Consider the following 20,281-nt stretch of genomic DNA (forward strand, 5'->3'; position numbering starts at 1 on the left):
CTGCTTCTGATGCAAATAATCCTGCAGGCCCTTCACATATATAGCAAAGTGTCTTACTGTGCCAGACAGCCAAAGTGGGGATCAAAAGCCAATCAACTGACTGACAGTGAAGATTATATAGCAAGATTATAATGAAATACCTTGTTATTAAGAGCACTGCAGCATTCTGAATCACTTACAGTTATAAGTACTCCTTCAGACTTTCCCCTAAATTACAATAATATAGGATAAAAAGTAAGACATGAAAAAAATTTGTCGTTATCTTGAAACAAATAGAATAAGTAGTTTTAAGTGGAGCAAAGCCATACATAAATATATTTAAAGCATAATATCCAAAATTAGTCCATTCTTACTAAAGTTTATTTTTAGAAGTAACCCTAGTGATATAACAGGATGATTTTTATATATAAGCATTACTACTTGAGAGGGTTAAAGGTTTGGACTCTCAATAGCCAAGGTTTTATCCAATCAATTCACGACATATATAAATACATCATCCCGTGACCAGATTAAAGCTTAGTTCCCTCAAAACACAAAAATGTGTACAAAAAGCATGATTATGTGAGCTTAATTTTCTTAGTATTCTAAATAAAATACTAACAAACTTCAGGGTAATTCAAAGCATAATACAGATATCTTCACAGTCCATGCCAAATGTGTCTCATTTCCAGTTGGTTGATTTCCAAATAGTGTAATATCAAAAATACAGAACAGTTCTAAGAGTCTTTCCAAAACATCAGAAATAATTGCTTCTGAAGTATGTCTCAATCACTACATTTGAGTAAAATATTTAAATAAAAATCATATTTAGAACTACAGGCATTCAACATTAATGTGTTTCTAACTATACCTGTATGCTGACAAGATATTCTTCCTAGAATCCACTATAAACGTATGTATATTTTTATAACATCTCATATTTGTGGATATAGATTAATTACAGGAAAATTGAATGAAGTAATGAATATATTGGAAAATATCTTTGTAATATATGTTTCTCATCACACAGGAATCCCCAGGCATGCGAGCATTAGGAAAATTAAACCGATGCATACACACCTGCAGGACAAGAATAACGCTAATGAAGGCACTGTGGCTGCAACTAACCTACCACTAGAGACCTTGCAAATACATTAAAATTGAAAGACAGAGTTCTCAATTAATTCTGGTTTAACTTTAAGATAACGTGTTTTATATGTTATGCTTCTATTATATACCCACTTGCATGGTATATCAACAGAAAACAATGCACTGATCTCAAATAAATAATTCACTTCAGCTAGCACATTAGGAATGCTACTTACAGAAACCCTTTAGTCATGCTCTAGAAGTACAAAGGCTATTGAAAATGGCCTGAAAAAGGTGCCACAAGCCAGAGTTCACCTGGAAATGCCAGCCAAAATGCCTTTCTCAAGGAGATGTGTGGCAGTGCTGGTGAGTTGAAGGTAGCTGGCCCACAGGGCCCTTAACAGTGCCTGTCACTACAATGCTAACCACTGCTTTCCAACACCACTGTTCTGGTTTGGGGAAAAAAAACCAAAAGCAACAGAAAACAAACAAAAAAAAAATCCCTCTGCTATGAAAGATACTTTTCAAAGGCGGGTACAGCCATCAGGTACTAAATTGCCATTGACAGTCAATAGGAATCAACTGCCTAAGAGCTATTTCTGTCTCGGAAAATCCACCCTGAGGACTGTGCTACCACCAAAAGAATGGCCAGAGAGTTTAACCTTTACCCAGAAAGGTTTCCTTACACACCACAGAAACACACTTAAATTTCACAAGTGTTTGAATTGCCTATCTACTGTCCCAAAGATTTTTTTTTTAACATGGCCTTCTAACTTTGGTTTGCATATAAGGGCTCATAACACAACTCTTTGTCCATGCTCTTATTTTCTGTCCTTGAGCATTTTTATGCTTTCAGCAAGGATGACCTCATGGCACTTACATCCTGTTTCTGTCAATATTCAATTCTTACACACTACCCAATAGCAAACATACAGTAACTCACTTGAAGCAATACCAGAGGCAAGAGGTAGGCAAGGGGGACAAGGGTGGTTGCAAGCTGTCACATCAACTACAGCTGGCACTCATTCCTACATATTAATATCATCTGAAGAAAGGGTCATACAAATTGCTGTTGGTGATCGGTCGCATAGCAACAGCAGAGCGAGCACAGAAACCTAAATATTGCCAGGCTAGAGAGTCATAGCAAGCTCTCAGAAGGCGAAATAGTACCAATACACAATTAGTCTGCAGAGGAACAGGCCAAGATAGAAGAACACTGCTATTTTAAACAGGAAATTAAAGATGAAAATGAGGAAAACCGCAAATGGCTTCTCTACTTTAATGAGGTGTGGGAAGGTTTAAGGCTAAACACCGCGGGCACCTGCAGTTGTGGACAAGCTGGGCTGCACCTGGCCAGGAGGGCGATGGAGGGACTTGCAGCCACTCTCCCACTTTCACGCTACACGTGGAGCTGTCGGTGATATTACCAGATGTGTGGCACTGGGACATCTGACAAGGGTCCCTCCCCCGGATGCCCATCTTGCCTCCCCCTTACACAGACCTGGGCACAGACACAGCACATCATGTGGCCATCTAGTTCCTGTGGACTTCTGTGGGATGCAGTCTGCTGAGTGCTTTCATGGCTTTGGGAAAAGCTTTTGCATTTGTAAGTCTCTGCTGCTTTTTGAAGAGAGCTTTGAGACTGCCCTCGAAAGTAAAGCTTGCCATCCCTGTGAACATCAAGTACAGCTGAAGGACATCCTCCAAAGTTCCTAGCACCCTGCAGGCGTTACGATGCTCGAGCTGAATGCTCCATCGCTCAGGCCTGGGATGGCTGCCTGTAGCACTTGCGCAAAGTAACCAAGGATCACTCTACATTCACAGCAGGATTTCAAGAGTGGTCTTCAACTATTTTGGGTACTTCAGCAACCAACAAACCACCTTAACAAGAACCTTTTGGTTGTCCCAGCAAAGTACATAGGCTGAATTTCCACCTCAGCCACGGTGACAGGACACCTAGGCGCACTATGTGACACACTTGACGGAATTAACACTGACACCAGTTTGCTGCTTTTCTGCAGAAAAATACAGGGCTCCCATCTGCAGACCTGATCAAAAAGCACCCTGCATGAGTGAGCACTAACTTCACATGCACACAGCAGGATTTTTTGTAAGTTAAAACAACATACATATGTTTTGTAGGAGGCTATGTAATTAGCTGAGAATTTCACCTCAACAGTATATTGCTGTTTTCACAGACTTAATTTCAGTTAATGGCTTCAGAAACCATTTTTCTCTACCCAATGAGATGTAAATATACCTCATGAGATACTAGGCAGAGTCAAATACAAACTGATATGTATTGATGTTTCATGTCCTCATGTTCTGCAATGGACGGCTTAAAGTCCTTTACCTGTTTCATAAACAATAACCCACCTGGGACCCCAAAGTAAGCAGTGACATCTCCTGAGAGGCACCATCACCCACATCTGACAGAAGGGGCGCCACAGCCAAGTGGCTGAGCAGCAACATAAGGATGCTGAACAATGGCTACAAAAAGCCAGGTCTCCTGATTCCCACAGTACCCTACGTCCAGATCTCGGTTATATGCAACTCAGGCTCTTACAACACCCCTCTCTTCATAGTACTTGAGTTTTTAGCATTGTGCATGAAACAACATACCCATCATATAACTTGTTTCTTTTTAAGTAGTGGAAGATTCACACATGCAGAGTAATGTTTATTTTGGCAGGGCTTGCTTTGCTAATTATTTATATTTGAAATGACTATTTCTACTTCACCAAAAAACCCAGTGAGTTTTGCAAATGAAGCATGTAACAGTTCAGGTAACAGTTCATGGTCAAAGGCGGCATGGTATTACACATGCATTTAGTAGCAGCTATACTCAGGCTGCCAAGAGCTACTTGAAGCCTTTGACCCATGCAGTTGGACGGTGCAAAACAGCAGCAGCAGACTTACATCTCACTGCCAAGCACATGCAGCCATCCAGTCAAAGAACTACTGAGACCTGGATTCCACACAATAAAAAAATGAAAGCATGCAGTCTGGGTAACAACTGTGCCTCGTTCCAACTAAAACCCTGTTCTGGACCATCAGTAAGCCAGGACTCCAGCACTTACACTGCTGCCTCCCCATGGCCAGTTGGACACAGCCAGCCAGCCCGCCCACCCCTAGGGCTCCTTACAGTCCTTCCTCCTTTCTCAGCTCAGTCTTTTATCTCCTGCCAGCAGTCAAGTATTTGACATTGGCATACAATCAACACCAGAGGTATTTTCCAACTGCTTTCCCTTCCCGGACTGTTGATTGTTGTCTCCGGACCTCAAAAGGCCAGGAGCCCTTTGGATTGCTTAGGGGCTTAGAACTTGGATGTGGATCTTCGAAGATTGGGCTGGGGTTTGATACAGCTTAATTCATTCTTGAATCACAAACTACCACTGGAGCCAGGGGATGAACCACCCTCTGCAAGAATCCCTCTGCATGCAATGTAGAAAATAATCTGGTTGGTAGTAGCCATGGTGCAGAATGCATGTATGTGTATATATAAAAATACATGTATATAATAATTTTCCAAGAGCATCTGATGAAAATGCAAGTGAAATGTTTTCAAGTTGTTCTCACACTTAGTTTTCTGACTGAAACAGGACTCAGGCTGGGGAAGTTCAGATGCAAGTTGGCACTGTCCACTACAATGTTTACTGCTTTTAGAGAAAGCAAAGCAAAAGGTCTGGCAGTAAATCCTGAAAATAAATCGCTGATAAAAAAAGGTAGTGGGAAGAAGGCTGTGGGCAACAATGGCAGGCGAAAGGGACAGAAGGTCATAAAGGGTCAGTGACTGTGGCTGTTGGTGTGATGAACTGATGTCATCAGACCCCTGGCAGACCCTGATAAAAGGTTTTTTTCAAAGAGCTGGGCTATAGGGAAGCTAGATCCCAACCCTGTGAGAGTGCCACAGGCACAAGTCCAGGGATTTTAGGCAACACTACCCCATGCACAGCAGGCCAAACAAACCACTCTAGTTTCTGCTCTGATTTAGTTGGGCCCCATGATTTGCACAAAAATATGCTGACAGCCTTGGGAAACTGCCCGGATGAATTGGAGCCACTTTATATCCTCCTCCCGCAATCTCCTACGTGCAAAGTCAGTGCACCATCCCTTCGAACCTAGCTACATAGAAGAGCTGTATTGCTCTAACAAGATCAGTTTAGAGCAATGTCTCTGATGTTTGACAAAGTTATACTGGATTAATAAGGTTGATGTTGGGCTGTCTTATCACAAATGGGTATGGGAAGTTAGTTATGCTGGAGAACAGTACAACTCAGCTTCCATGAAGGATATAAATACTGTAATTTGGGGAGGAAGGGCAAGTAGAAATACAAAAAACATAGGTGATAAAGCTATTTCAGTGGAAAATGATCTTTAGACCAGGCCTTAATGTGTAGCACAACCTCAGCTGGAATAGAAAAAAGTGCTAGAAACTGCTTTTAGATTATTCTCCTTAAAAACCAAAACAAAAAACCCCACAAACACAAAAACAAAAAACTAACAAACCACCAAAACCCCCACCCCACAACCCCAAACAACACACAGGATTTGATGACTGCCTTCTGAATCCAGGGGCATATCAGATCCTTATTACTGAATAAGGAAATACAGAGTTTCTCTGTGGAGTAACAAGTTCCTGGACTTTTTTCTCGAATCTGTGCCCCTCATGTCCTATGAGATCAAAGTGAACTTTTATCCTGTGAGTTATCATTTGCCCAAGATATTTGCTGCCATTCCACAAACACGACTTCAGCAAAGATAAATGATAGTCTCATTTACCCCTTCTTAGTGCGTACATAAGTGCCATCTTCTGGCCACAAGGGGGACTGTAAGAGAAGTGGTAAATTAAAAAAAACAACCACCAAACAAAAAAACAGAACAAAACCAAACCAACCAACCAAACAACTCCCGGTTGTAAATCTAAGGAGTGAAGTCCGTAAAGAATTATTTGCTCTAGAAATAGTAGAGGACAAAGAACAAGTGCTCACAGATTTAATGTGAAGAAATCTCATCTGGAAGGTAAAAGCATCTTCCTGAAGTTCAGAGCCATCACACTTGCAAGCAAGATTCTAATGTTCATAGCATGGGGAAGGATAGACACAAAGCTCTCCTTTGAAGTGCATCAACCAGGTAATGTCATTTGCTTCAGCTGGAAGCAGCTGTAGCCAGTGACCCAAAAGTCCTCCTTATTCTGTGTTCCCAAGATCAACATGCTGACACCTGTAAAGCTAAATAGATGCCACAAAAGAGGACTGTGCCACTGGTACTTCTCAACAGTACCAAGGAAAAGTGTTCAAATCCCTCTTAGGGCACTGTAGTCGAATTTCAGAGACATTTGTCACCCCTCTATTGTGTTGCTGGGCTGAAGGAGCCACACAGAATGATACAGAAAATATGCACCTGAATCAAGTGAATCTCAGCAATCTGTCCATGCATCTCCCATGAAGGCTAAGATGCCTTCCTATTGCCACATTTTATAAACTTAGGCCTAAGAACTGTTGTCTCTTGCATACGATTTCTTCCTCCTCCCTCAGGTACCATCTGACTAGAAATTTTTACCAGTATATTGCAAAACCAAAAATGCTTAAGAAGGAATATGTAACTAAATTTTAGTCTTAACACTTTGTGGCTACATCCCACAGTAAATCAAATCTCATTGCTAGTACCTGGAATTTTATTGCACCCCATGACACTTAGCTGCCTTAAAATTGCATCTTCTGAAGTAGTGACTGCATGATGACTACATGGACCTCTTGATGTTAAAAAAAAAAAACAACAAACCAAAACAAAACCCTAACTTGCTCATCAGCATGAGGAAGAAACACTAAAAAAGCCAACTTCCAAAAGCTAGAAAGCAAATAACTACAAAACACATCTACTGTTCTTGGTGACTTTTGTGTCTCACTCATTACAGGGGAAGAAAAAAGGACTGAACATGTTTTTTGAATGCCTGACATAGACAACATAAACTAAAGCACTTTAACACAGGTTCAACAGAATGGGTTACTGTAAACACAGATTATACAACATACTGCAAACTGATTATATATAAAGAAAAATCACTTTACAATCCAGAACCTATTCTGCCCTAGGTAATACAGGAGAGGGAAGAAGAGAGGCTAAAAGGAACAATAGCAAGCTATTATTTATTGTTCCCGTGCAAGATGTTTGGCACAAACTCTTTTGAGACCTAAAATGAGCCTGATGGGCTTTGTGATAATCACCAAGGACAAAGCCCCCGGGGTGCTTCTGACCTAGTGATGCTAGTAGGAGGTTAAGTACAGAGTAAAGGAGCCGAGGCCTGCAACAACTGTCACTGAAACCTGTGGAAGATTTATCTCCGTGAAATTCAGAAGCACAGAACTTAAAGGCACCAAGGTTTGATCCTGTTTAGAACTGATTTGCAAAATAGGCGTCAGTGCTAGAAGAGGTGAATGTTGCCAGGTTTTACTCACAAGAAACAGTAAGCTGAAAGCTGGTTTCATAAAGACAGCGTTTTCTGCTTCTGTTGACTGTGTAGTCTGATTTTTTTTCTCCTAGATAAACAAACAGAAAATATGAAACAATTCCTAGCTGACACAAGTTCTTGCTGCTTCTCACCTCACTTATGGAGGGTGTGGGAAAAACCTTTTGAAGTCAAATTTCATTTAATCCAAAATTAAATACTTTGTTTTAAAATATCTAACAGGAATGGGGATAAAGAATAAGGACCACAAAGTTACGAGAAAAAAGCAGAAATTTTACAAGCGGTGAACAGTTCAACATTTCTAAAAGTTTTATTGCTATTGGCTTACACACGTGCCCAGAAATTAAGTCAAAGTCAGAACGGTGGCTGCCTTAGAATTGCAGACTTTTTTCAAATAAATTAACTAAAAAATGTCATTTGTGATTCCTAATTAAAAAAAATCACACTTGCTTCCTATTATGCAGGTTTCCTAAAGTACTGAATAATTAATTTTAATGTGATGATGTGAACACATTACAGTTGTTCTTAGAAACCCTATATTGTGCTAAAGAGATTATTAACCATCACATATAATATGTATTTCTATGTTTCCTTGCCCTGTGTCCTAATTTCCATATGTTCACATCATCTCTTAAGCCACAGTTAAACACTGAACTTTTCAAAAGAATTACTTAGTCTTTGTTTAATGGCTGTTAGCTCCCAGCGGTTTCCGTGCCTCTGGACAGTAGGAACAGCAGTACCAGTTTTACCAGAGAAGGAAATAATATCTGACATACTTTGATCTTCAGGCTTGCACCAACAATAAAACCTTGTCTAGTCTCATTATCTTGCCAGTCTCCATGTCAGATGAGAAGAGGCTGGTGAGATAACTATGGAGGAGCAAAGTGGGAAGTCTGTTCTCATGTGTTTACCAGCAAAAGCAAGTCTAGATTGCACAGAAAACCTGAACAGCGGTTTGTCTTCTACCAAGTTAATATTGTTTCCCATAAGCTTTCAAGTGCAAAACCTCCATTCACTTAATAAGGAGTTGTGAAGTGAGCTCCTTATTATCATCATGCTGTATGATTTGGAATCTCTGTAAATTCTGGGGTAATATTCCAGATCCACAGGAGGCAGGGGATTAGTGGGCAGTCCCATTTCCACATGGTTAACCAAGCTATTTTGTTAAAGGCAGAGGATTCCTCCTGCCTGCAAAATATTAAAATAAGTTGTTACCCTAAGCATCAGATACAGACAAGCCACACCCTCAGTGGCTAGATATCCTGCAGCAGCAGTTTTAGATATTGTCTCATCAGCAGTAGAAAAAAGAACCAAGTATTTTTTTAACACCAAAGCCAAGCATACATATTGAAATTATGGCAGAGCATAAAAATCTAAATGCTCACAACAGACAAAACCCATAAATTTCCACTGCTCCAACTTGCCTCAATAAGTAGTTCAAAAGTAACCTGCTGGCCAGAAAGAAGTATTTTACACCCTGCTCAAATCTTGGCATTCATTGAGAATACAAGAGAAAGCCCCACAGCTAGAATATCTTAAGTGCAAACATCAGATCCAGCTGTCTGCACCAGAGGTCTGCCTGCAGAATTACCTTATTTTACTTTGGTTATTTGTATCACTCCAACAGGGCAAAGGAAGAGTCAACCTCTGAGGTGACCAGCTGTTAAACTTTACAAGGTTTCCTAGGTTAGAACCCAGAACCTTAAACTATACCTGCATACTTATGGTGGAACTTAAATTGAAAGCCAGCTCTGTCCAAAGCTTCTGCGTACTGATTCACTCCACCAAGAAGGCAGGCAAAGCGCTCCGTCCTATGAAGTTTCCAAAAGGCTTTCAAAGCACAGTTCCACTACAGTCTGCCCATCAGTAATACCTGACTTCACAAATGGTAAATGAACAGATCAGCATCCATAAGCATCAGTTTAACTCAAGTACAGAACCACGGTGCCAGGCCTACACGTTTAATCCCACCAGAGTGCAAACAGTGAGGGAAAGCAAAGATCTCTCAAAGACCTATTGATTTCAAGGATTTTATTTTAGCGTGGCTAGAATTTGATGCCAACATTTAGGAACAATAAGTAAATCCCTCTCCATGGTGTGACGTACCCAGAGTGCCAATCACATTCCAAATACTTACAAATCATGGTAAACATATAGAGTATTATTTTAATAAAGAATATAAAGCCACAGTGATATACTGAGCATTGCAGGAAAAACAGTTTTGTCTTTCTGTAGAACAAAGGATTCCAGGAAATTCTAGTCAAAAAAGAAAGTTGGCCCATAAGTTAAGTTACACCAGTAAATTAGAGAGTGATAATGCGCAAGTGATAACTAATCCTTATCGAATGAGTCAGAGACACTTTGACAGGCTGACATAGATAATCAAAGGACAAGGCATACAGATTTATGGATTATCATTGTCAATCATTTTCTTTGTCAATAATAATGCATGATGCTAATAATTTAGGAGACAGCAAAGTTTAGGATTATCGTTTTCAAAGATCAAGACAATGTTACTGCAAGAAAAAATGACAGACATCATTATGTAAAACTCTTCAAATGCTTAAGCTAACTGAAATTCAGTTAAACTTGAATTTCATTATGTACAAAATGACAAGAACTATATTGAATTCAAAAACATTTCAGATTTCAACAAGCTTGAATAAGACTTGCACATGTATTTCATCAGCTGGTAGAAAGATAAAAAGAATCATTACATCAAGTAACCATAATTTGTTCTCACAGTGATTTCCATACATTGGTGCGCCCATTTATTGCCCATCTGTTGGAAACAAAAGGAAGCATGCTGAACAAACTAAACCCATGCACCAACACAAGTCAAAAAACTGTTAAACATAGGACATATGGAATAATATGGAACGATATTATTTTAAAATATGTATTATATGAACAATAAGAATGCTATTAAATGCTCTACGAGCCACACTGGATTGCATGGTCTTTCAGGCAAGGACCATCCTTCACATCATACAAATACATAACAATGCTGGGCATTGTACACCATATATTTATACAATGCCTAATGTTGTAGTAAAAGCAACTTTAAATAATAAACCTGCTGTAAGGTCAAGTACCTGCAAATGTAAAATTGAGAAAAGAATAATGAAAAGAACGTTTTTGTTAAGAAATTATACAATTGTCTCCTCTCTCTAGAGGTAGTGATAATACAATATAAGCAACGGCAAATTTTACTGCAAAATTACTGAGCATATTATCTTGATGAAGCAGATCTGCTATGAACAGCAACGCTATAGCCTACTAAAACCTAGACTTCAGCCTAAAGCTGCAGCAGTCATTAACCTGCTTTACCCTATCCAACCCCCAAATCCTAACATTCAGCCCCTGAGGAATCAGAATTTAATCCTCAATGAACAAAAGTTGCCAGGGATCATTCTACAGACCCTAATGATTTGTCTATACTGCAGGCAGAACTAGGACCATATTACAGCACAGTCAACTACACCAGATTTTAGCTTGGTAGGGGAACGGGCACAGAGCTTCGCACAGCAAGGTAAGCACTTCCACAGCTAGCCCACTGAGCACCAAGGCACTGCAGCTACCAGCATTTGTACTAGACAATTTTGAAACACACCTGTGTATACCTACATTATTTCCCCCCCATGGTTACAGAAAACCTGATTTTGCAAAGTCTGATTACAAACATGCCTCAAAAGCATATGTTTAAAAATAAGTTTAACAATAAAACAATACCTAACACATAAATAGAACTGAGGAAAACTGAAAAAGTTTCCTCACTCAGTTTTCAGAGGAGTTACCTCTAGAACCTGTAGTGACACCCTCTGAACGGCAAACATACAATATAAAAAACTTAAAAAGTTTTAATAAGCAAAAGAACTCCCAAATTTAATGTGAATTTCCAGAACCACTGGTAGGTTTTCCTGTCCTGGTACTGACGGCGTGTTAAGAGCATTCCATTTGTATTATCATATATATATTGAAAGGAACATGTCAGGTACTCAGCATTATAGAAACAGCTGTCACCATTTAACATCTATGTTTCAAACCTGAAAATTAACTACCAATGCAGAAAGTCTACTCTCTCTCCCTAAACCAAGAGCCCTCAAAGAAATCATTCTTACTTTTCAGACACCTTTTCAGCTGATACAAGAACTGCACAGAGATTATATGCATATACCCCAGTTCTACTTTTGCTGTTTGTATTTTTCAGGTACCAGAAAGAGATACCTTTTTTAAATTTTTGGGCAGTGACATGAACAAGAACAGTAGTAAAAGCTCCCTATGAAGTAATTTACCATGTTGAAACTAGTAAAAATCACAAAGACACTGACACTAGATGGGCAATATTATCTTTTTTCCCCTCATTCTTCTCTAGCTTAACAGCTTTGTTTGAAAAAAACTATGAAAGGTAGAATTACAGTTTTTTCTGCTAAAAGAGCAACTTATAGAAATTAATGACATCTGAAAGCATTTTTCATTTCCTACTAGAACCTATTTTAAAAATTCCTCTGAATATCAGCCATATAACTGTACACAAACCCTACCTTATGCATTTCATAATCTGGGTAGAACAAGAGTTCCTGTTGCTTTCTTTGTATTTCAAAATATTTGCTTTTAAAGACGGCTAATTGCTGGACAGCCATATATTGATGACAGGGAAAAGAGACTCCTGAAAGCAATCTACATTTGATTAACACCTCAAACACCAGGCACAGCTAATAACAGAATGTAAAATAAAGCCAAGCACACCTTCTTTGAGATTTCTTCAACACTGAGTTTCCTCTTTCCAATTTATTCCCTTGCTGATGTACTGGACTAGAGTCAAACAATGAAATCGGAAGTTAAACACTAACATTTGGAACATACCATACAGCACCTTGCAAGCCTCCGAACTGCTGATTTGACATTGATACCAACACATTACTATTGTACTTGACAAATGCACTCTTTATTAGATGCCTACACTTCGAAGCGTACACGCAGTTTGCTCATGAACATCAGCTGCCGTTGTCAGCGTAAATGTAGTCCTTAACTATGTTCTTTACCGGTGCAAGAGACTCGATTTGGAGAACAGCCTTTCAGTTTCGCTCTGGTTCGTAGTTAAGCAGCGCCGTCTCTTCCCCCCTGCGGGTAGGGACCATGCTAGGTACCAGACACACTCCAGCGCCGGCCCTTCGCTCTATGCAGGGCCGGGCTTAGCCCGTACTCTGCCACCCGCGAAACACCGCTATGGGGGATTAGAAAAACGGTGATTTTAAAGTGAGAACGCGGAAGCGGACACCGCTCTCACCCGTCTCCCGCGGCTCCTCGGCCCAAACGCGCACGCTACGCCTGCCCCCCCCACCAGGGAACCGAGCTGAGCTAGGCTAAGCCTAGCCAAGTCCAGCCTAAGCCAGCCAGCCCAAGAACGCCACAGGAGCGGCAGGCTCCCTGGAGAAGAGCGAGCTCCAGGGCCTCCCGCCTCCGCCCAGGCGCAACAACCCACCGTACCGCCCGCTAACCTCACAGCCAGAGGAAGGGGGGGGGGAACTGACGCCTTTATCCTCCGCCATTTCCCCTCCCCGGGGGCGGGGCCGGCGCTGACATGGCGGGGCACGGGGAGTAATGCGTCACGTGGTGTCCGCGCCGCGCGCGCGCTCGCTCGCTCGCTCACTCGCTCGCTCCCTCCCCCTCCCTCCTTCCCCCCATCCCCCCCCCGCCCTCTCCTGTGGGTGGCGCGGGGCCAGGAGGCCTGCACGATCCCAGGGTGCTGTGCGCGGCGTGGGCTCCGCCATCCCGCGGGGAGAGGCGGTCTGTGCCGGGGCCCTGCCAGCGAGACGCCGCACCGAACGAGTGGATTTGGGGAGAAGGAAGAGGGGAGAGTGCCAGCCCCGCCGCCGTCGCTGAATGGCCATGTCCGCGCGCAGCCCCTGAGCGGGACCGAGCCGCCCCTCCTCTCCCTCCCCTCCTTCCCTCCCCCGCGCGGGCGCCCGCCCGCCCGCATCAGCCGCCGCCGCCAACATGGAGGCCGTGAACGCCTTCAACCAGGAGGTGGGAACCGGGGAGGGAGGGAGGGGAGGGAGCGTAGGGCGGGAGGCCGCGGTGGAGCAGGGTGGGTCACGGTGGCCGCCATCGTTTCCCACCACCCCCACGTCCCCCCTTCCCCGCCAACCCGCGCTCGGCTTCCGGCTCTGGGCCGCGCGGGCCCGGTGCGGCGCCGCCAGAGGCCTGCGCTGGGGAGGGCCCGGCAGCGCTCGGCCTGGCCCGGCCCGGGGCCTCCCGCTGGCCCGAGGGGCGTGGGGAAGATCGGGTCTCCTGATTAAAATGGAGGCGAGTGGGGTCGGGCTCGCTGTGGCCGTTGCAACGGCCCGGAGCGTTCCCCAAGCCACGCCGTAGGCCGGGTTCCCGCACGGGCCGGGCCGTCTGGGTGGGGGTGGGGGGTGTCGTTGAGGGGACCTTCGGGCTCCCGTTTCTGCCCACCACCGGCTTCCTCCTCGCCCCACCGGAGAGCCTCTGAGCCGGGATCCCTGTTACAAGGCGTTCCCGCTGCCTCCGCGTTGTGAAGGAGGGGGAAGCCGCGTTTCAGGGCGCGAGGCACTTTTATTTCCTCGAAGTGGTTTGGCGAGAGACCTGCCATGTGAACAGGCGGCCAGTGGGATAGGCTGGAGGTTGGACAGAGAGAGGGAAAGCTGCGAGGGGCCTTATCTCTGCGTAGAAACGGCGCCTGGGGACGGGACTAAGGGATCGACCCCAGCGCTAGGGACATGGGAGGTAGGTTGGAAAGCACGAGGCGCTCGGTCTCCTTTCATGGCACACAGAAGGTCACTGTCGTCTCCCCGTGATTTTTTTTTTTTTATTCCTTAGTCAGCCAATCGAAATTGGAAACAAAATAGACCATGATTGTTTTTTGCATAATATGCAACAAAATACTCTAGCCTCTACTTTATAAAGTTGTTGACACGTGACTTAAAAATGATTCTTAGATTAGGTGATGCTGCCGCCTCAGTTTGAGGATTTGACTTTTGCAGATCCTGTATGGACTATGGAACGTGCGTATTTTCATTGCAGATAATCAGTTAAAGCTAAGCCAGAACCTATTCCGGAATGTTTAATACATTTTGAAAGTCAGATTGCTATGCTTGTTTACTGAACAGAAACAGGAAAAATGGCAGACTACTCTCATGTGATGAAGTCATGCTGTGTAAAGTTCACTCTCTGCAACTGCTTGTCTTACACACAGAGAGACACAACTGAAAATCTACTCAGCCTTAACAAAATTATGGAAGTGCAAAGTGAAAAGTAGCTAGGATATGCCTCCTGTTAACGGTTTTATTTTTTATTTGCCCGTGTCATGGTTGTATTGTGCTGTTTTGTCCCAGTGATATGGAAGGGTGCAAAGAAACCTTCCCAAATACGTTAAAATAGAATGGCATGCATACGGTGTTTTCAATTTTCATGTAAACAGAGAACAGAAATATCTTTACCTGCCTAAATAGAAACAGAAGTTCTAGCAGATGATTGCTTTCACTTAATTCATTTCAGCCTGATAAAACTTAATTGTACAGACAGTCCTTAGTGTTTTTCAAACAATAAAACCCACTTCTTTTGCTGATCTAGTGGTGAAAATATGTGTGACTTTAGAGTGAAAGCAGTGTTTCTTGGTATTCTGTGACTAACCTGTTTTAGAAATGGGCATATTTTATTTCATACATATTCCTCTCAGATGTAGTAAAAACATGATGCTTTTGTTTGAATAAATCAGATATATTGAGTGAAATTTTGGTGGCTGGCTGCTGAAAGGTAGTAAAACACTGGATTTCATTTGACCATCAGTTCTGGGAAGAAGACCATACTTAGAAAAATCCCTATTCTGCAATCATTTGTACATATGAACAGTTCCACAGGACTGCTAATGTGTACAGCAAGCATGTTAATAAATTCAGGATTTGTGTAATTACTGTCCTGTTCTCAGGAGGTATGTTTATGATACTAGTTAAGAACATGAAATCTAGTTCTTAAATTGTTCTCTTAGCTTTCCAGTGAGTGTTGCCTGAAGTTGTGCATGCAAAACAATACATACTAAAATAAAGCATGAAACATTTCAAGCTTTTTTTTGAAGAGGGTGAGATTTACAGTCTCATATTGTTCCATTTCTGGGTTTTCTCAGTGAAAGTGGAGGAAGTAAAAGAGCTGCTTTACAAAAGGTCTCAACGTTATTCACAGAGTGGTGGGAATAGCAGAGGCTAGTGAGCGTGTGAGAACTCATTTTGTCTGTAAGACTGTCTTACAATGTGTAGACATTGTGAGCATTACAGAGGTACCAGTCTCTGTTCACTGAATAGTTAACTATTTTATTGAGAGCGGAATAGCTTCAACAGCAAAGATCAGGGTATATACATAATACCCTGTAGGTCAAGAATTCCTGAACTTGCTGGCTGTACAATACCATTGTAGACAGAGAATTGTGGCTTTATAATGGTAAGTTTAACTGCAGCAGCCATGAGTTTTGTGCTGGACTTCCGATGTATGCTAGAGGTGATACACGTCCAGCTCTCCTGTCTCTTCTTCTGTGGAGGTGGCAACTGTCACCTTTTTGCCAGTCTACATGAAGGAGGAGATGTCACTGCTTCAAGTGATACAGTCATTTAGGACTTTTTGGGGTGGATTTGGTGATTACAGCAATTTCTTGAGTGGTGAGAGGCCCAAGTTCAAATCATGGCTGTAAATTAGGCATCCTCTAAGCTATTAGGTTGGTATCCCCTTCTCAGACAAAAGAGCTTAGGGAGGAAGAGAAAAGCACCAGCAACACTTTTATGTATGCAATTTGAACCGTTTTGTTTTGGTTGAAGCTGTTCACCCAGTCCAGTAGAAACCATTAGTATTTTTGGCTGACTTAGGTTCCAGTTCTACTTGGAAGTTCGGTTTCTGCGCTTTGGGTTATAGGTTTCTGACGGTACTTATGGTTATGTTGCAGTGAAGTAACAGGTTTCTGCCTGCCAGCTAATTGTGATAAGTATGTGATCTCAACTGCCCATCTGAATTGCGAGGTAGAACTTAAATATAGAGGTGTGAGCTAGCACGTTGCAGTTAGCAATTGTGGCAAGTTAAGAAGGAACACTTAGAGTCACTTAGTTTGGCTCTGGCAATGGGTGGTAACTTACACAGGTTGCATAATTTGATCGTGTTTGATTGTGTTGCCCATTCTCTCAGTCCTGTTCTTTGTATCTATATTTTAAATGGAAGCTTACCAGGAAATGTGCCTCTTAAAAAGTAATTTTTTTATGCACATTTTTTGTATTGAGCAAACACGTTTGCTGCTTTATTTTTACCCAGATCTACTCTGAGCAGATATTACTAACTGAATAGGTGGGATTTGACAGTTATGTAGTATAGTATATTTTGCCTGAGGAAATTAGTTCAAACTGGATCCTGGAAGAATGAGTTAGAATTCATGTACTGTTAGGTGTATTTGTTGTGTTAAATTAGTAGTACAGTGTAAGTAAATCACAAAAGGTAACTTGGTAACGGTGCAAAACTTTATGTTTTTAAGAAAACAACTAAACATTTTTCTAAAAAAAAAAAAAAAAAGGGACCCCCCCCCCGCCAAACCAAACAACAAAAGCAAACCCACACATTTGCCATAGTTGATAAAGCTTTTAATCCTTGTAATTTTTCAATTTAGGGGTTATGTGTTTCCTTTTCTTTATTCTGCAAAACTTGAGGGGTAGTTTAATTGTTACAGAAGTTAGAAATTGAGACTTCTTCACAGTCTTGCTGCTGGAATTAGAATAAAGTCAAGTTTCCTATTTTGTAATCTTGTATTTGTATTGAGTAATGTGGTGCATTCACTTAATCGCACGTCTCAGGTTGGCAATAGTTAATCTGTACTACTGAAATAATTGATATTCCACTTAAGCGTGCCTAGGTCACAAACAGGATAGGTATTTTGTGGGCTGCTTCTTTGAAGTTAGAGCTGTAGCTTTCTTCTTTACTACTTATCCATACTCAGTGAACTGGACAGTTGTAATTTTGATCTAGCATAGCCATCTTATGCTAATGGTAGCTCTTCATTTTGCATGCTCTATTACAATCTGTTGCTCCCTGTTCTTCCCGTCCCCAGGTCCTATAAATAGAGGTTAGCAGGATATCCTTCACTATGATTCTTAGCAGTTACTGTAACTCATGAACCCCAGTTAGATTCCTTCTGTTGTATGGCAAAGCAGTAAGCACACAACTACCAAGATCTGAGGTTGGAGGAGGGATTAACGTAGTCTTGTGCATTTTGGCACCCTTTGTCTCTCAAAAAAAAAAAAACCAGTGAAAGCTGCTACCTGTTGTAGCTGTCTAAAATTATTCCCATGTTCCAGTAGGTGCGGTAGGTTGTATTTTTAAGTCAGTGCTGCCTCCCACATGTCCTGAGAGAGTGCTTAAGCACTTCAAATGCTGTTTGCATGGGTAGAGGGAGAGAAAGATAGGGGAGTGCTACTAGACTTCTAGAGTGAATTTAGTCCTTTTTTTTACACTGTGAGGCCCAGACTGAAATTATTGCAGAAGTAGTGTGCAGCTCTTTCGGAGGGAAGTTGTTCTGTTGCTTTTGTGACTCTATCATGGTAATTGAAGGGTCATCATCGCTGTGATCTTGAAAGAGCTGTGTCTCTTGCTTCTGAACTGTTCCTGGGAATATTGAAAGCTGTGGCACTCTAGCAGAGATTCTTGGTAAGAGAAGAAATGGGATGAACAGCTTTTCAGGAGACATGCTGGACTTACGAGCACAGCACTGATCCTAAGAGGCAGATAAGTTTTGAAAACATTTGTGTAGAAACCAAAATTCTGTTCTGTGTACTTTTATGATCTCATTTTTATATGAGTGTCTTCTGTAAAGATGTTTCTCCCCAGTGATTAAGGATTTGTGAATGGTCTTTCTAGGCCACAGGTATAGCTTAGTTGATTTAGCTTCATTGCCGGGGGTTCATATCTGGTTAAATTTAAATCTCACTTTATTTTCCAAAGAATGTAGCCTGACAGCCATGAATTTTATGGTCATCTCTTACCTTCAGCAGCACCTAATACTTGGTACACTTCACAGCTGGTGGTCCAGAATGTAAAACTTACATTGAACCTGTGAGACATAGCTTAGTGACAGAAGTTTAGTAGACATCATTACCCTTTTCCTTTTCTTAGTAGCTCAAGGAAGAATGGGGACCTGGTGAGGAAAGGAAGCAATGAGTTTTACAGGGGAAGCAGAATATATGTGACTGACAGATTTTCTTTGGACCCGTGTATATTTTTTTAAAACAACTGACCTTTTAAAGGTCTGATTGTGCATTAACAGTAATGGTGTTTTGTTAAAAAATAGTATGGTATCTGTGCTTTTCAGTTGTGTCTTCCAGCATCCTTTTTTTTTTTCCTGTGGGCACATGAACAAATAACCACAATTATACATTTCTAAGTGACTTGTAGTTTGACTGTATCGTGTGGTTTCTAAATGTGTAAATAAAATACATTCCAAAAAACAATGAATGAACGTACAAAGTACTGACTGTGCCATATGTGTGTATGGAGTCTGCTTAGAGAAGTGTTTTTGGACGTGTAAGACTTGATGAAATTGTTGAGGGCATGTTAGACTGCTCTGTGAAAACTGGAGAAGGGAAGATTGAGCCGAGAGTATTTTAACAATGACCTGAGTGCTCAATATGCACTAAACACTGTGTTTCTCTCAGTGGATCGTGATTCTGTCTGTGCTGCTTCTTTTCTATGGGCTTTATTTAGTGAGTATATAAGGTGGACCCGTACCTCTTTTTTTGTAAATGAAGAGACTTTTTTATGGCAAAGAAACTTCAGCAAGAGAGCAAAGCAGGGAAGTCAGTTCAAGTCTTAAAGGTATTTTTACCTTCCTACTATGTTATCTCATGCTTAAAACAGATAAATAGACTTAAGATCATACATCAAGCTTGAAACACCCCAAAGCATTATAAGCCTGATCTTTTTCCTTCTATGCCAATGGGATAAGTCTCGCTGGATGACACTATCTCGCATCTTTCCTAGTAGTTTGGAAAGCATATGAGCTGCTTTCTTTCTCTGACCATGTGTCTTATGTTTTTGCCTTGGCACCCTTGTTCCTTCTCTACTGGCATGCACGCATCACTGTCTGGTTTTGCTTTTCTTGTAATGAATTCAGTAACAAAGTGAAGCTGATAGTATTCCTGCATTTCAGCTTGCTCTCATTCTGAAGACATGCTGTGCCTAGACATGCTGTCTTTTTAGAACTCTAAGGTAGGGCTGTGGGTAAATATGAAAATATTGATTCTCCCCTTTGCTTCAAAAACCCATAGTTCCTAGGTTTCTGTGTAAAATGGACCCTCAAAGGGCATTAATTATAAAATGGCAGAAATTAATAATTTGCTGCTTGAAAGAGTGAAAAGTAAAGACTGTCATCCTATTCCTTCTCCCGTTACTCTCACCTCTCCAGTACACCTCAACCAGGGCTTATGAACTGGAGCAGGTTCTACAGTTTGAGTTGGAAGGCCTTAGTTCAGTCCTGCCACATGGTTTTTTGTGGTTTTTTTTTGTTTTTTTTTTTTTAAATAGTACTTCCATACTTTACATTGAGTTTTAATTTTGGGGTGGTTACTAGCTTGCTCTTTAAATAGGCAATATGGTTAGCCTGCCTTTAGCTATCTGCTATAGTTTAATGAGTGGCTCATCTTTGGTTTTTTTGCTTTTGCAGTTGCTTTGCAATTGCTTTTATTAGCCTGAAAATGAGCA

At 41.6% G+C, this 20,281-nt stretch overlaps 1 protein-coding gene and 1 long non-coding RNA gene across 3 annotated transcripts in view; one reads left to right on the forward strand and one right to left on the reverse strand.

Annotated features, from left to right (window-relative positions):
- Positions 1–12,461: 12,461 nt before the first annotated feature.
- LOC142060810 (uncharacterized) lies at positions 12,462–13,176 on the reverse strand. Its single transcript, XR_012661938.1, has 2 exons — positions 13,039–13,176; positions 12,462–12,764 (listed from the first exon to the last, which is right to left on the reverse strand). It is a non-coding gene; the product is annotated as an uncharacterized LOC142060810 (long non-coding RNA).
- Positions 13,177–13,288: 112 nt separating this feature from the next.
- The window catches only part of SCAF4 (SR-related CTD associated factor 4), a 46,923-nt gene continuing 39,930 nt past the window's right edge, over positions 13,289–20,281 (forward strand). For both annotated transcript variants that reach the window (XM_075101014.1, XM_075101022.1), the window contains exon 1: positions 13,289–13,567. In XM_075101014.1, the coding sequence (XP_074957115.1) occupies positions 13,538–13,567 (30 nt within the window). In that variant the 5' untranslated portion in view covers positions 13,289–13,537. The remainder of the gene's footprint in view (positions 13,568–20,281) is intronic.

This window comes from Phalacrocorax aristotelis, chromosome 1 (assembly GCF_949628215.1).
Source record: "Phalacrocorax aristotelis chromosome 1, bGulAri2.1, whole genome shotgun sequence".
NCBI classification, from domain to species: domain Eukaryota; kingdom Metazoa; phylum Chordata; class Aves; order Suliformes; family Phalacrocoracidae; genus Phalacrocorax; species Phalacrocorax aristotelis.